The sequence below is a fragment of the Monodelphis domestica genome, chromosome 4 (genome assembly GCF_027887165.1).
Source record: "Monodelphis domestica isolate mMonDom1 chromosome 4, mMonDom1.pri, whole genome shotgun sequence".
Taxonomy (NCBI): Eukaryota; Metazoa; Chordata; class Mammalia; order Didelphimorphia; family Didelphidae; genus Monodelphis; species Monodelphis domestica.
In genome coordinates this window covers 227311668-227328396 of record NC_077230.1, presented here as the reverse complement: position 1 = coordinate 227328396, position 16729 = coordinate 227311668, and the positions used below count along the sequence as shown (strand labels likewise).

The window sequence follows — 16729 nt, the reverse complement described above, 5'->3', positions numbered from 1 at the left end:
GCCTGGGCCCCTCAGTTTCCACTAGAGAGGATTCAGGTTGGGAAATGTTGCCATTGTCCACTGAGAGGTCCCCAATGTCTCCATGTCTCAAACTTTGAAGTGAGCCATGTTTAGGGACTCAGGAATATTTCTTTTGGGTGACTGATTGCTTTTTATAGAAGGGATACCTTGACCCTTGTTCCTCCATAACTCTTTCCTATCTGTGAAATTTCTTCCTTGGGACTCAGAGAAGGGTGGGTTGATTCTCACTTTGAATCACTATGCCCGACTATGATCTGGGATCAGTATTCTTTTGGCACGATTCACAGATTTGGAGGTATGAAACAAGAGTCCTAGTTTTGTTTTTCTACAAACTTTCAGGGTCTTACTTCAGGCAAGTCCTTTACTTGCTATTCAGTTTCTACATTTCTTTTTTGAAAAATTAAAAGCAATGTAAGGGTCGGAGGGTGGCCTATCTACAGGAATCTGTTCTTACTTTGTGTGATTATTGAGATGCTAGATGGCAAAGTGCTTTAATGGAATTATAAAAGGGAGGCTTGGCTGCTTACTATACCAACATGTTCTTGGGTCACTTGCTTGAGTTCTCTAGCCTTCAGTCCTCCCCTCTCTAAAATGAGGAAATTGGATTAGATGGTCTCTGAAATCCTTCTCAGGACATTTTCTATCATTATTCTTATTTTTAAATCAGATCCAAGTTTCATGGTCTCCTGTTCCTGGCACTGACTTTTTCCTTTCTCTTTCTTTATACCATTTCAGAGAAGAAGTGCAATGGATTCCGTTGCCCCAATGGTACCTGTATTCCATCTAGCAAGCACTGTGACGGGCTCCATGACTGCTCAGATGGCTCAGATGAGCAACATTGTGGTGAGTGAAGGAATGAGGAAGTTTTTTAAAAATATATTTTCCATCTTAGAATCAATATGGTATATTGGTTCCAAGGCAGAAGAGTGGTAAGAGCTGGTGGTTAAGTGACTTGCCCAGGGTCACACAGCTGGGAAGTGTCTGAGGCCAGATTTGAGCCCAGGATCTTCCATTTCCAGGCCTGGCTATCCAGAGCCACCTTAGGATCAGATCAGTTAAAAACTGATTGACCTTCAGCTACTTGGTAAATATCTGGCTAGTAACTTATGTAAATCATGAGTTGTTTTTAATTCCTTGGCTTAAAGCGCTGTTTGCCTGGATTGTCCATTTCTACTACAGAATTGTGTTAGTAAATTCCACCAGCATCTCATTTCTTGAATTCCAAAGCATCCATTTAAACTCAACTAAAATGCCACCACCTCTATGAAATCCTTCCTCTTCTCACTCCCCCAAACCCCTTTTTTTGTATTTTTCTAATTTTTTTGTACTACTTAATGTATTTTGTACTATTCTAATGTTTTATTTTACATTTTTAGTTATGAGTGTTGTTGGTATCTTTTGCCCTGACTAGACTAAATTCTGAGGACAGGGACTGTGTCTTATCTATACTTACATCTCTTCGGGTTTCTAGCACAGGTTTCTAATGATTTGTATATAGTAAGTGCTTATTGAATACTTGTCAAGCTGAAGTTGATTCTTTTCCTCTCCTACTTTCTGTGAACTCTTTCAGAGCCCTTGTGTACCCGTTACATGGACTTTGTGTGTAAAAACCGCCAGCAGTGCCTCTTCCACTCCATGGTGTGTGATGGGATTGTCCAGTGCCGTGATGGCTCAGATGAGGATGCAGCTTTTGCTGGGTGCAGTAAGTGGACTGGTCAGGGAAAAAAGACCCTGGGATGGTTGAAAGGACTGTCAGAGATGAAGAGGGGGCAAGACTAATTGAGGGATGTTCATTCACCTACCTTATCTGCCTTAAGAAACTAGATGTTACATATGAAGTGGTAAACCTTTCTTTGTCAATAGTAGTCAAAATACTAACAGATTAGAGGGGTTTTTTGCCTACACAATATATTTCATAACATTTTCAGATCCAAAGAGCTCTTGAGACCTTTTTTTTCTACATCGTTCTGCTATGCTAAATTCTTAACATAGGAATAATAAGAATCTTGTTTTATTTGTTTAGCCCAAGATCCTGAATTCCACAAAGTTTGTGACCAGTTCAGTTTCCGCTGTCAGAATGGAGTTTGTATTAGTTTGATTTGGAAATGTGATGGGATGGATGACTGTGGGGATTACTCGGATGAAGCCAATTGTGGTAAGCTAATTAAAAAAAAAAAACGTACTTGTTTACTCTTCTATTCTTCTGATCTTTGACTTATAACACTCACTTTTAATTCAGAAAGAAATGAAATTTTATGAAATTTGGTCATGTACAGGCATATACTTTTTTAGAAGTTGCAGCTAATTCTAAGCCAATTTATAAGATGTCATTGCTTGAGACACTTTGGAAACTATCAAACAGCTCTTCATATTGAGTTGATTGTAATACATATATGTATGTATATGTATATATTTATGTATACATAAATATATATATATCTTACTATTTTCATTTTTTTAGTTTACTGCTCTTCCAAGTAACACATATCCCAATTCACAGATAGGTCACTATCATTAATTTTCATTAATAAACCATTCTTTTGGTCAGATACCCATAATTTTAAATTCAAGTAATAATTTTCAAAACCTTATGGGGGCAGCTGGGTAGCTCAGTGGATTGAGAACCAGGCCTAGAGATGGGAGGTCCTAGGTTCAAATCTTGCCTCAGACACTTCCCAGCTGTGTGACCCTGGGCAAGTCACTTGACCCCCATTGCCTAGCCCTTACCACTCTTCTGCCTTGAAGCCAATACAGAGTATTGACTCCAAGATGGAAGGTAAGGGCTTAAAAAAAAAACCTTATGGTATAGTTTAGGAAATGGAGTTACCTGAGGAAAAGGAGAGAATGGAGAGTTGGCATCTATGGAATTATATGAATGAAGTTTTTTTGTTGTCATTTCTGTCATAAAATCTAATAAGCTTGTAAATGCTAATGGGCTCTGGGTAGGAAAGGTAAAATTGCATCTCTGAGATCTCTGAATAATATGTTCTGGGAAAGTGACTATCGCTTATGGTTGGTATCTTTAGAAAACCCCACTGAAGCACCAAACTGCTCCCGGTACTTCCAGTTCCAATGTGAAAATGGTCACTGCATTCCAAACAGATGGAAATGTGATAAGGAGAACGACTGTGGGGACTGGTCTGATGAAAAGGATTGTGGCGGTAAGGGAGCCCTACACTAGTCCGATACTAGGAAGAGCTTATTATTATGGTGTACTTTCTAGTTTGCAAAGTGTTTTACTTAAATAACAAGAATTATGGTAATGATGATAATAACTAGCATTTATGTAGCATTTACATAGCATGGTGTGCCAGGCACTTTACTAAATTATCTCCTTTGGTTCTCACAAGCCTGTGAGGTAGGTGCTATTAGGATCCCCATCTTATAAGAAAACGGAGGCAAACAGAAGCCAAGTGACTTGCCCAGGGTTACCCAGCTAGTAAAGTTCTGGGTCTCGATTTGAACTTGAGTCTTCCTGTCTCTGAGCCCAGTGCTCCATGTACCGTACCACTCGTATCCTCTCTACAAACCTTGGCTTTGGGGGCCAGAGTGTCGCAAATATTATCTCTGTTTTAACAAATGAAACTGGATCAGAAAGGTTACTTGGCCTGGCCGAGTTCAAGCAACTAGGAACTAGCAGCTCTAGAGATTCCAACCCTCTGATGACCTTTTCCATTTGTCTCAGCCTACTTCCCTGGTGGTTGTTCAGTTGTTTTTCAGTTGTGCTGACTCTTCATGATCCCATTTGGGGAAACTGAGACAAACAGGATTAAAGGATTTGACTAAGGCCACACAGCTAGTAAGAACTGTATCCACTATGCCCACTAACTTCCTTGGTAACTAATCCCAAATTCCAGAACTTTCATTCTTGGGATACAGCACTGGGCCTGGAGTCAGGAAGAAGACTCGAGTTCAAATGTGAGTCACTTACCCTGTTTGCCTCAGTTTCCTAATCTGTGGAATGAATTGGAAAAGGAAATGGCAAACCACTCCAGTGTCTTTGCCAAGAAAACCCTAAATGAAATCTTGAAGAGCTGGACACAACTAAACAACTGCACAACAACAGCCGTTCTACAGACTGTAAGCTCCCTGAGGACAGGAATCATGTCTTGTCTAACTAAGCGTTGCACTTCCTCCCAGGAGAGTACAGTGGTTTAATAAACATACTGAGTAAATGATTCCCACCAAGACCCCGAGAATCCACTAAATATGATTTTGTTTTGCTTTGAGTGTGATTCACCAAACATTTTTATCCTGGCGTTTATTTCTTAGTTCTTTTTTAACCTCATGAATTTGGTTTTCCCCCTATTTAATCCCCTGAGTTCCTTTTCTTCATCTCTGTGGACATTATGTGCTCGTGGTTTCGTAGGCTGTGAGCTGCAGTGGGCGCTCCCTGTTGGAGGAATTGCCATCTCAGTGGGACTTTCTCTCCCCCCATGGAACTCATCTCTTTTTCCTGCCCTCTCACGTTGGACCCTTGCACTTGCCAGTCTAGTCGGCTTTGGGCAGCCCCTCCCGATGCTCAGGTGCAAGGCCGACGTTCCTGCCCCCACTCCTCTGCCCTTGCCAGCTCAGGTACAAACCCGAGTCCATTTGAGGACTACTTTAAGCCAGACCTGGTTGGCGTGGGAAGCCTGGCCCAGGGGCACACACATAAAAATCCCAGCAGAGTCAGGAGCATTCCGTCATGCGGCCTCCCGGGAGATTGCTCGTGTACCTCTTTGCTGAGGAGCGCGTTCCCGATGAGTATTGCAGGGACCGGGCGACATTTAGGGAGACTTGGGGGCGATGGGCTTGTCTTGCTGACGCTGCCTTCTGTGCCTTTCCCAGATGCCCACCTCCTTCCCCCCAGCACGGCCGCGCCTTCCACGTGTCTGCCCAATTACTTCCGCTGTAACAGTGGGGCCTGCATCATGAACAGCTGGGCGTGCGATGGCTACAAAGACTGCACTGATGGCTCCGATGAGGAAGCCTGCCCAACCGCCGGTGAGTCTCGGAGCCCAGTCGCATTAGAGCACCGCGGCCTCTTCAGGAATCCCCGGGTTCCTGGAAGTCACCCTGAAACAGTGCCTTTATCAGACTTTCTCCCACAGCACACACAGTATGAGGAGACAGGCAGGCAGAGGCCCTGCCTTGTAGGCTGCCAGCGCCGGAGGGGATCCTCGAAGTCGTCTGCTCAGACCCGGTCATGTCATAGCAGAGACAACGGAGCCTCAGAACGGAGGCCTCGCAGCAGGGTGGCAGTTGAGGAAGGGAGCAAACATTTATTCAGTACCTCCTGGGTGCCAGGCACTGCCCTCAGTGCTTTATCAGTGTTATCTTATTTGATCCTCACAATAGCCCCGGGAAGCAAGTGCTGTCATTATACCCATTTTACAGTGGAGGGGACTGAAAGAGAGGTGAAGTTGCCCAGTGCCATGCAGCTAGTAAGTATCTGAGCCTGAATTTGAACACAAGTCTGACTCCAGACTTGGAGCTCTATCCACTTCTCCCACCACCCCCATGCCCCAGCTGAGGTAGAGCTAGAATTTGAACCCAGATGTCCTAAACTCTAGCCTAGTGATCTTTCCCCATTAGCAATGACAGCAAACCTTTTAGAGACTGAGTGCCCAGACTGCACCCTCATGTCCCATGTGAGCTGCCCCTTACCCCAGACAGGAGAGAGAGGAAGAGCTCCCATTTGGCTGCTGGGCAAAGGGGTAGACAAAGGGGGAAATGTCCTTAGGCAGGGGTGGAGAGGGGAAGGGAAGCAGCCCCCCTCCGGCACGTATGCCATAGGTTCACCAACATAGCCATATAGCATGTTGCCTTCTTAACTACAGCTAGCATTTTTATATAGTGCTTTAAGATTTGTAGAACCTTCTACGAATATCTGGTTTGATCTCACAATAATTACTGGAAGATGTAGCTGTTGTTATTTTTATAGTTTTCCAGATGGGGACGCTGAGACAGATGGGAGTTAAGTGACTTGTCCAAGGGAAATGTAAGATTAAAACTAATATCCAATAAGTCCAAGTATTATATTTTATAAGATTTATAAATAATCACTTGAAGTAGAGGAAAAATATAGCCTGAGTAAAGACAAGTTTACCAAACAGTGAAAGCAGGAGAAGAGAACAAGAGGGTGGGCTTCCAGAAACTTTATCTACAAAATGTAAGGATGTAACAAGAGGATTGAAAGTGGGATGCTGGGAAATGAAGTACTGGGGTACAAAATTCTAATTACACACAACATAGCTAATGTCCAAGGCTAGATTTGAATTCAGTTCTTCCTGCCTCCACTGCCTACTTGTCTTTTGAGTATGGGTGAATGTAAAGACTGAACTAATACTCACTGGAGGAGCAGCTTTCAAGATAGCAATCAGATTTATGAGCAACTTTTCCTTGGGCTGTGCTCTGAATGCTAGATTACACAGAAAGACAAAGATGAAGCATACCAGCTTCAAGACTTTTCTTTCTTTCTTGTTCCCATCTCAGTGACTTTGGAGCTTCTTCCTCCAGCAGGAAGTGCCACTAGAAGAGCGCTTCAGAATTAACTCTGGGGAGAAAACAGACCTGTATGTCAATTTCCTCCTCAAAAAGAATACAAGGCTGCCATCCAGTGGCTGCATGGGGTGACACAGGCTTTTCTTTAAAAGGGGCAAAGGCTTCTGGGCTGTTTCGATGTCCTACACACAGGCTGTTTGAGGACCTTGAGAGCCTATCTAATTCATACTCCTCACTTAAGGCAGAATAGAAATACCATAGACTAGAGGAGTGCCCTGTTCATCCAAGAAGAGATTCTGCAGTGCTTATCATAGTGCCTGGCACATAGGTGCTTAATAAATGTTCATTGAATCAGTGAAAAAGTCCTTCTTTAGGTTGCTCTTTTCTAATTTAATGCATTGGAGCACTTAAATGGAATGTAGATTCAGGAGGCTTTCAGGAGGAGATTCAGCTCACCATGCTGGCTGTCTCTCACTTTCTAGCTGTAAGATTCTGGATAAATCACATCCTTGGTTTTGATATCTAGAAAATGAATATTTTTTTAAAAAGTTTTAATAACTATTTCCATATAATTGGCTCTTTTATAATACCATGTATTTTTTTGCATTTTATGCATTAAAATATTATTATGAAAAAGGATCCATAAGCTTCATGAGACTGCCATAGGGATCCATGACACCAAAAAATGTTTAAGAACACCTCCCTTAATTCAATCCTTTCCATGTTATTAAGTGGATAATGATGTCCAGAGAAATTAATTGACTTGCCCCAAATCTTACAAATGGTACAACACAACCAAGATCTTAAGTAACAATTTCAAGTCAGAAGACAATTCCTTTTGTCTAATCTGAATTCTTCTTCTCTCTATATTTTGAGCCCATTTCTCATTATGTAGAGAAAGAGAATATTTACTCATTATCTTTTGCATGAAATTTTTGCATGGAAAATTGTTAGGCCTTGGTTCTATGTTTTCTTAAAGCTTCATGATGCTGCTCTCCTGCTTAAGGATCTCCAGTAGCTCTTTATTGCCTGGTATAATTCAAGACTCCTCAGTTTTCCTTCAAGACTTTCTATATTTGAACCTTTGCTCCCCATTTATGGGGGTAGCTAAGTAGCACAATGGCTAGAGCACCAGGCCTGGAGTCAGAAAAATCTTAGTTTAAATCCAGCCTCAAACACTTCCTAGCTACATGACCCTGGGCAAATCACTTAACCCTGTTTGTCTCAATTTCCTGATCTGTAAAAGGAGTTGGAGAAGGAATGACAAACTACTCTAGTATCTCTGCCAAGAAAACCCTAAATGGGATTGAAGAGTCAGGCATAACTAAAAAATACCACCCACTCTCCTGTTCCACTTAAGCCACTCTCCTATTTGCCCCAACATCATTTTCCAAAATATATGAGACTATAACGTTTAGATATAGAAGGGACCTGAAGAGATCCTCTGGTCTAGACCTGATAGTTATGTCCTTATCTTTTTTTTTTTTAATAACTTTTATCTTCTATCTTGGAATTGATACCGTGTATTGGTTCCAACGCAGAAGAGTGGTAAGGGTTAGGTAATGGGGGTTAAGTGACTTGCCTAGGGTCACACAGCTGCAAAGTGTCTGAGGCCAGATTTGAACCAAGGACCTCCTGTCCCTACACCTGGCTTTCAATCCACTGAGCTATTCAGCTGCCCCCTGCCCTTATCTTAAATGTGACTTCTTCAATGAAATTTTCAGTGATAACTTCAGTGCTCACAAATCTCTCCCCCTTCTACAACCTATTGTTAGTATTTTTCATTTTAGCCCTTAATTGTCTTTTCATGATTTCTGCTTTCTAATTGTTTCATGTATACAAAGCTGCCCCTCAAAATTGTGAGAAAGTCTTTGAGAACCAAAACCCTCCCTAACCCACTAGGCAGTAGTATTTGGTCAGTAACTCATCTGTTGAGAAGAGGAAGCTCTTCATTTTATTCTTGTCCCCAAGACCCAACCATTGAACCATTTTCATTGTTCTTCTCTCAGCTATTTCCTTCTATCAGTGGGTCTGGGATCTTATAGATATGGGACCTCGACCTCTATGTGTACTTTTCTCATCCCCTACAGGTTCTTCCCTAGATCCCCCATATAGCATCTGGTGCTACAACTCATGTTGTTTGTGCAGTCATTTTTCAGTTGTGTCTGTTTCTTTATGACCCCATCTGAGATTTTCTTGACAAAGAATACTGAAGGGGTTTGCCATTTCTTTTTGGGCTCATTTGACAGATGAGAAAACTGAGGCAAAATGGGTTAAGTGACTTACCCAGGGTCACACAATTACTAAATGTCTGAGGCTAGGTATGAATTTAGGAAGATGAGTCTTCCTTACTGCAGGCCAAGAGCTTTGTCCATTGAGCCACCTAGCTGCCCCTACTCTAGGTCTTTTGCAGGTGATGCTTTATTATTTTTTTAATTCTTATTTTCTGCCTTAGAATCCAGGATCTGCCTCCAGGCCTAGAGTTCTTACACTGTTCTACTCAATTGGCCCATCATCCTTTATTCTTCAAAGATATACTTTAACCTCCACTGAACAATCCAATCTGCTTTATTCCACTTAGAACTGTTGGATTGTCTCTCAGTTCCTCCTTGTCTAACTCCTAACACATGCTCCAGCATTATGTTTTTCTGCCTCTCGGAGGCCTTCATTCAGCTTTTTCTGTGTTGGGCCCAGTGGCTGCTGGCCCTTCCTGTTTGTCCTGAGGTTCTAATGGATTTTCTTGTCCCCTTTCCCAGCCAACGTCTCTTCAACATCCACTGCCACCCAGCTGGGACGATGCAGCAGGTTTGAATTTGAGTGCCAGCAGCCGAAGAAGTGCATTCCCAATTGGAAGCGCTGCGATGGTCATCAGGACTGTCGGGATGGCATGGACGAGTCCAACTGTCGTGAGTGTCCAGAGAGCCATTCCATTCCTTGGCCTTAATTTCCAGGAAGCTCTGTATCCCTTCTTGAGTGCAGTCTGTACAACAGTGTGTCTGTACCTGTGGACACGCATATAAGGCGTGCTTATGATGGATGCCCATAAACACTGGGGTCAGAATCAAGAAAGAGATCCCTGCAGGCTGCATACTAACTTAGAAAATCACAAATTAACACGATCTAGTTTGCATTGTATTTTTGTTTTCTTGAACATTTTACAACTTCATTTTACTTTTTAAATTCATACTTTATGTCTTAAAATCAATACTAACTATTGGTTCTATGTCAAAAGAGTGGAAGGTCTAGGTGGCAGTGTTAAATGACTTGCCCAGAGTTACACAGGTAGGATTTGAATTCAGTTCTTCCTGTCTCCACTTGAACAACAACAAAAAAATATTTCAAAGAGTAAATGCATTTTGGTGGGGGGCACCTAGTTGACTCAATGGATAGAGGCCCAGAGTCAAGAGGACCTTAGTTCAAATTTGGCTTCAGACACTTCCTAGCTGTGTGACCCTAGGCAAGTCACTTAACCCTATTTGCCTAAAAAAAGGAAGATTATGGAAAGATCCATATAAATCTGTCACTGCTGTTAGAGATTGAAGTGGGTGTCCTACTGATAATGAGCTATATATGTCTTCCTTGTAGGAAATGAGCATGGTCTAGTGCAGTGTTGGCAAAGTATTGGTGCAGGTGCCTGGCTGGCATGGAGGTGGGGGACTGCTCCCTTCCCCCTCTCCCCAGTGCCCAAGGACTTTTTACATGTCCCGCCCTCTGTCCAGTTGCCCAAATTGATCACTTCTTCGCTCCACTCTCTGGAGTAATGTGGGGGTCGGGGGGGCTCCCAGGCAGTTTGAAGGTATAGCTTGGGCACACAAACTTGGTCTACTGGAAAGAAAATTGGGTTCTAATCTCTAACTAACCAACTGCTTGGTTTTGAACAAGACAGCTGACTTCCTTGTTTTTTCCTGTTCCGTCATAGAGTTTTTATGAAACTTTGAAAGAAAAGGTTTTAATCCAATTTCATCCAATGAAGTCATTTAACCCAATTTACCAACCAGTAAACACCATCTACCATCTATAATGCTACTCTCAGTTGGTCATCCAGACTGTTGGGATGCTTCCACTGACAAGTTGTGTGACCTCCCAAGGTGGTTGCCCATTCCATGTCCTGAGAGCTCTTCCTGTTAGGAAGTTCATTCTTGTATTGAACCAAAATATGCCTCTCAATAATGTTGGCCCTTTGTGGTTAGCTCTGCCCTTTGGAGCCACACAATTGCATAAAACAATCCCTGAAACTTTGAAGATGACTCTCACGTCCCTCATCAAGTCCTCTCTTCTGGTTAAAAATCCCTGAGTCCTTCAGCCATTCGAGTAGTTGTCATCCTCTTCCTCCTCCTCCTCCTCCTCCTCCTCCTCATTCTGACATTCATATAACCCTGTACAAAACACTTTTCTGCTCGTGCTCTCATTTGACTTTTCATTAGTCCTGTGTGATAGGAAGGACATCTGTCATCCTTTTGCTATAAATTAAGAAACTAAGGCACAGTTGCCCAAGTGAGCTCATACATAACTAGTAAGAGAGAGCCAGAATTAAAACCTCTTCTGTCTCCTCATCTAGTGCCCTTTTCCATGACAACAGTCTTGGTTTCATTCTTCTGGAAATACTTCAGTTTGTTAATACTCCTTTAAGCTGATTCCCAACAGTAAGAACACAGACACACACATGTTCACAGGCACACGCACACACTCATATGGATGTACATATACCCAAGTGTATATGTGGATGTGTGAATGAACAATGTGAGATATCTCCCTTGCTCTGAACACAGAACATTATTACAATGATTATTGTTCTGAGATCACATCAACTTTTGAGGCAGCCAAGTCACACTTGATTCACATCGAGCATGCATCTACCTAGAACTTCCAGACCTTTTATCATATGAATTGCCATGAAATCACAGCTCTCTGTACTTAGCAATCACATTTTTTACTCAGGTGCAGAAAATGATATTTATCCCTATAGCACTCTGCTGGTCCTTTTAAATTATTAGCCCACATGATCCTCAAAACAACCCTCGGGGTTAGGTGGACACTTCCTAACTGCTTTGTCTGGATGGGTCACTTAACCCTCACTGTTTAGCCCTTACCACCAATACATAATATTGATTCTAAGATGGAAGGAAAGATCTAAGAAAAAGCAATAGATAGGTACTATGCCTTTCCCCATTTTGAAGATAAGGAAGCTGAGGCAAACAGAGGTTTAATGACTTTCCCAGGGTTACTTGGCTAGCAAGTGTCCAAGACTGGATTTGAATTCAGGTCTTTCTGGCCCTAGAACTCATACACTATCCACTCTGCCACCTAGCTGCCCATGATGATAGCAGATGTTTTTACTATTGTTATCATTGCTCAGGAGTTGTGGAGTCAAAGAGATTAAAGCACTTCCCTGAGCTACATATCCTGCCTTCTCCAAAGTGTTTTATGTTGGAGATACGGGCATATGAAAGCATCAGAGTCCTGTGGTTTGTGTGTATGGCATGTGAATGAAGAACTTTGTAAACCTTAAAGTGTATATAGAATTATAAATGATGAATCCTCCTTCGGGCAATTCTGACACATCTCAATGAAGCTAATTTAGTTGAAAAAAAAATCAAGTTACTGACCACAGGCATTAACAGAAGTAGAGCCTTAGGCTCAATTAATGGAGTCCATTACCCCTGCCTTTTTTAGAAAATCATGATTCCTATGAGTTTTTTGAATTTTATTGTTTTGGTTTTTAGCCACACATAGTACATTGACTTGTGTGAGTGGACGGTACATGTGTGAGGATGGAGAGGCCTGCATCGTCTTAACAGAGCGCTGTGATGGGTTTCTGGACTGTTCTGATGGGAGTGATGAAAGGAGCTGTACTGGTGAGCGACTTTGTCCCTAACTGCCTATTTAGATAGCTGCTCCGTGTCCCCAGGTCAACCACAGGCACTCTGCAAGGAGCTAAGGAGCTTCTTACTTTTCGTCCAACCTGATGGTGAAACAGAGCCGTTCTTTCTCCTGGGTCTTGAGCCTTTAAGGAAGAGGAGAAGAGGCTAGACTTTGAAACCCTGACACTATCCGTACCCTATCACTGGGCCATGCTCCTTCCTGGTTTTGTTTTCACTGGGATTCTTTCTCATTGTGCACACTCAGCCACGCGGGCCTTTAAATAGCGTTGGGCCTCAACTCAACTTTGCCTTCTCCTTGAGAACATGTTAAGTGTTTGGAGCCCTGGTGACTGAAGCAGTAATGGATGCCAGGCTATTTGCTTTTGGTACTTCTGTTTGAAAAAGGAGAAAGAGGCAGCTAACATGTCACCAGGACAGATTCAAGGGAAAAAAATCGTGGCTATAAGGGATATAGGGACCCTGAAAGATGTGCAGTTGAGCAGGCTCCAGAATTCTTGCCCAGGATTTCTTTTATAAAGACTGAGATCTTTGTGTGGTTGTGTGTGTGTGTGTGTATACACATATGTATACACACACACATATATGCAGCTTGTTCAGGAAGCAAGGTGAGGGATTAAGTGGTCCCTAGAGAGCCCTTCAAACCCAAGATTTGATGAGGCAGTATTTTCTTCAATTCTTTCACTAATCCCTTTATTTCTCTAGAGGAGACAACAATATATAAAGTACAGAATCTCCAGTGGACAGCGGATTTCTCTGGTGATGTTACTTTGACTTGGACACGGCCTAAAAAAATGCCAACAGCATCCTGTGTGTATAATATCTATTACCGGTGAGTCCTGAGGTCATCATACATTTCAATCATATAGGCTGTTTTCCATACCCTCTTCTTTTTTGTCTCCATTCTTATGTTCATGCCATTTTCCATGCACAAATCTTGTTCCTATCTTTTGAAGTCCCTCCCCTCTCTTGGGACCCAGCTCAAGTACTGCCTTTTCCATGAAGCCTTCCCTTGTTCCCAGCTCTCAAAGTGAAATTATATATACACCCTCCACAGATTTTTCCTTATAGTTCCCTACTAACTCTTGTACCACTTTGATTTGTGCAAATTTGTATAAATTTTTAAAGTAATTATTATATAATCCCAGATTAGATTGAAAGTCTTTAAAAGTAGGGCCTGTTTTCTATAGATCTTTGTATCCTCCTGCCTTAAACAAAGTAGGTATTCAAAAAATATTTGTTGAGCAAATGATAGGGAGAAATGTATGTGTATAAATATAAAATAACCCTGGGAATTTTATAAATATAAAACTATCCATTTTATATATAATTAATAAATAATATGTATAACATTATTTTCTCTATATAATTGTGTATAAATAGATTTATAAAAACCCCCAATGTTGTTATTTGTGCATATGCATGTGTAAATCTAAGTTATGTAACTATGTATGTATGAGTATAATTTCAAAGCTAGAAGGACCTTAGAGATCATCTAGTCAAAATGGGCTCTTGAGTGATAGGTTCCTTCTCCTTATCTGCATTTTACAGTTAAGTAGACAGATGCAATTTGAAATTAAATGACTTTCTCAAAGTCTCCCAGCTAGTAAGTATCTGAGATCAAATTTGAACCCAGGTCTTCCTGACCTCAGACTCAGTGCTCTATCCACAGAACTTCCTACCTAGCCTTCACATTTCAGGGTCTTAGAAGAACTGACTAATGTGAACTCTGAACCACCATCAGTGATCTTTAAAAGACTAGAGAGTGGGAGAAGTCTACCTAATGAAGAACTGGTAAAAGTACATTTGCCAAAGAGTCTTGCAAATCCAAGCAAAAGGACTTTTAATTAATCAATCATTAAGCTTTTTTAAGGGCTTACCATGTACCCATTAGGAAGAGAAGTATACGAATCCCACAGTGCCAGGTCCAGTGGCACATGCTGCATCCCCTGATTGTGAGAAAGGTGAGGCTGGTGGGTAGCTTGATTTCAGGTGCTCTGAGCAGTAGAAGGACTTCATCCAAAAGGGCGACTGCACCAATTCTGAGCCTGTGGAAGGAGCCCAGGAAAGGGGTGCCACAAGTCTGCCTACGGAGGAGTGAACCAACTCAGGTTGGAAGTAGAGTAGGTCAAAGCTTCCTATGCTATCCATAGGATTGGGCCAGTGAGTACTACATTTCTAACCTGGGTGAGACAGGGAGGACCATCCACAAAATAAAACAAAAAGTGCCCTCAAGGAACTCACATTCTACTGGATGGATACAACCAGATTACAGAGAAGTAAATATAATATATACAAAATGATTTCTTGGGTTGGGTGGTATAGGTGACTTGAGAAGGAGATTTTGAGAAGCTTTTTTTTTTGAGAGACTTTGAGAAGGAAGTTTTGATACAGCTACTAGGGCTTCAGGTACATATACTCAAATTCACAAAATACAAATACAACTGATGATAAACTCTATGGGGTCCTAATGGAAAGAAACAAATCCATCCTTATTGCTGTCATCAGTATCATTGACTCGGTGGGATGAGGCCCAATTCTGGATTATGATTCAGAAATTATGCTTTATTCAAAGGCAGCAGGGTAGGTAAAGGTATGAGGAGTAGCACTAGGAATGTAGATTTAGTCCTGGAAAGAGTTCCTTAGTCTTCATGCCCTTAGTTTACAAGCCAGGAAATTGAGACTCAGAGGGGCTAGTGACTTGCCTATGTTGTCTATTGAGAAGCTATATTAATGTGAAGAAAGCCAAGAGCTAGAGTAAGGAAGCCTGGCAGAAAGCATCTGGTTAAAGCTCAGGAGAGGCAGAAGTGTTACCTGTTATAGGAATATACCACCGATGACCTGAGCAGTAGAAGAACTTAAGCCAAAAGGGTACCTGCACCAAGAATTCTTCCTGGTTCTTCATCTTAATGCCTTCTCTCTGATTTACTGGATGGATGGATCTAGACAGATGGACAGACGGACGGACAGATAGATAGATGGATGGATGGATGGATGGATGGATAGATAGATAGATAGATAGATAGATAGATAGATAGATAGATAGATGGATGGATAGGATGCATAGATACATAGATGAAAGAAATAGATAGGTACATAGGTTTTAGGATAGATGATAGGTAAAGAGATAATACATAATAGTATAGGTCTATGACGGTGATCCTATGGCACACAGAAACCTCTGTGGGCATGTGCAGGGCCCTAACTTGGCCAGTTTGGAACCTGGCCCCACCCCCAAATGCAGGAGGCACTCCAGCCTCCTTCCACAGCTGCAGGGGTGGAGCACAGCCAGCCCAGGGCTGGTCACTTGGCCCCACCCCCCTGAATTCAAGGGAAGGGTAGGGGCCACTGGAACCTCCCTGTGGAGCTTAGCCCTGGTTTGGCCAACCTGCTGCCTGGCCCTGCCCCAAGATGCAGGGGTGGGTGGGGCACTTCAGGGGGCGGGCATGCAGTCTTGGGGGAGGAGGGGGTATGTCATGGGTCCCTAAAAAGTTCCAAAAGGTGCGCCATCACTGATATAGGTGATAGATACATACATAGATGATAGGATAGATAATAAATAAAAAGGTAGCTACATAAATATACAGATGATAGAGAAATAGATATGCACACATAGGTTCATATGTACATTGTGGAGAGATGGGACAGATGGATGCATATATAGATGACAAGTTAATAGATGTATACATACAGGAAAGAATAAAGATAGCTACATAATATAGATAATAGGATATATGATAGATAGATACATCTATACTTTGAGAAGAGATGGAACAGGAGTGCCTGGAACATAGTGCTTAATCAATGCTTATCAACTTGGCTTGAGGCTTGAAGGAGAGATTGTAGAGGGAATTCCTTTTTAGCCACATGTCCTAGATAGGCTCTAGGGTTCTTTTAGCTCTAAGGTTTTGTGATTCTTCCTAAAGTCAGGCCTGTTGGCCCCCATTCAGGATGCTTTCTGTCATGTGGTTCTTTGCTGCCTTTCAGTTCATAGTTCTTTCACTAATCTATCCTTGCCACTGTGGAGAGTAAAAGGTCCTCCTTGTCATGGGATGTTCTGATGTGGGTGCTTTTAAGTGGAACTGTATCCATGTTGCTGCAGGCCTGAAACCCCTTTGTTTTTTCACCCAGGATGGTTGGTGAGAGCATGTGGAAAACATTGGAGACCAACAGCAACAAAACCATCAGCATCTTGAAAGTCCTGAAACCTGACACCACCTATCAAGTCAAAGTGCAAGTACAATGTCTGACTAAAGTGCACAACACCAATGACTTTGTCACCCTCCGAACCCCAGAAGGACGTAAGTGGGGTTGGCTGACAGGCCCTACCTGGGACAGCAGGA

At 42.2% G+C, this 16729-nt stretch overlaps 1 protein-coding gene across 1 annotated transcript in view; it reads left to right on the top strand.

The window, feature by feature from the left end:
• SORL1 (sortilin related receptor 1) overlaps nucleotides 1–16729 on the top strand; it is a 226561-nt gene that overhangs the window by 183676 nt on the left and 26156 nt on the right. Inside the window, exons 27-35 of the mRNA XM_001370225.4 lie at nucleotides 757–864; nucleotides 1592–1723; nucleotides 2045–2176; nucleotides 3048–3182; nucleotides 4852–5007; nucleotides 9264–9413; nucleotides 12231–12362; nucleotides 13092–13218; nucleotides 16518–16687. Coding sequence (XP_001370262.2) covers nucleotides 757–864; nucleotides 1592–1723; nucleotides 2045–2176; nucleotides 3048–3182; nucleotides 4852–5007; nucleotides 9264–9413; nucleotides 12231–12362; nucleotides 13092–13218; nucleotides 16518–16687 — 1242 coding nt within the window. The remainder of the gene's footprint in view (nucleotides 1–756; nucleotides 865–1591; nucleotides 1724–2044; nucleotides 2177–3047; nucleotides 3183–4851; nucleotides 5008–9263; nucleotides 9414–12230; nucleotides 12363–13091; nucleotides 13219–16517; nucleotides 16688–16729) is intronic.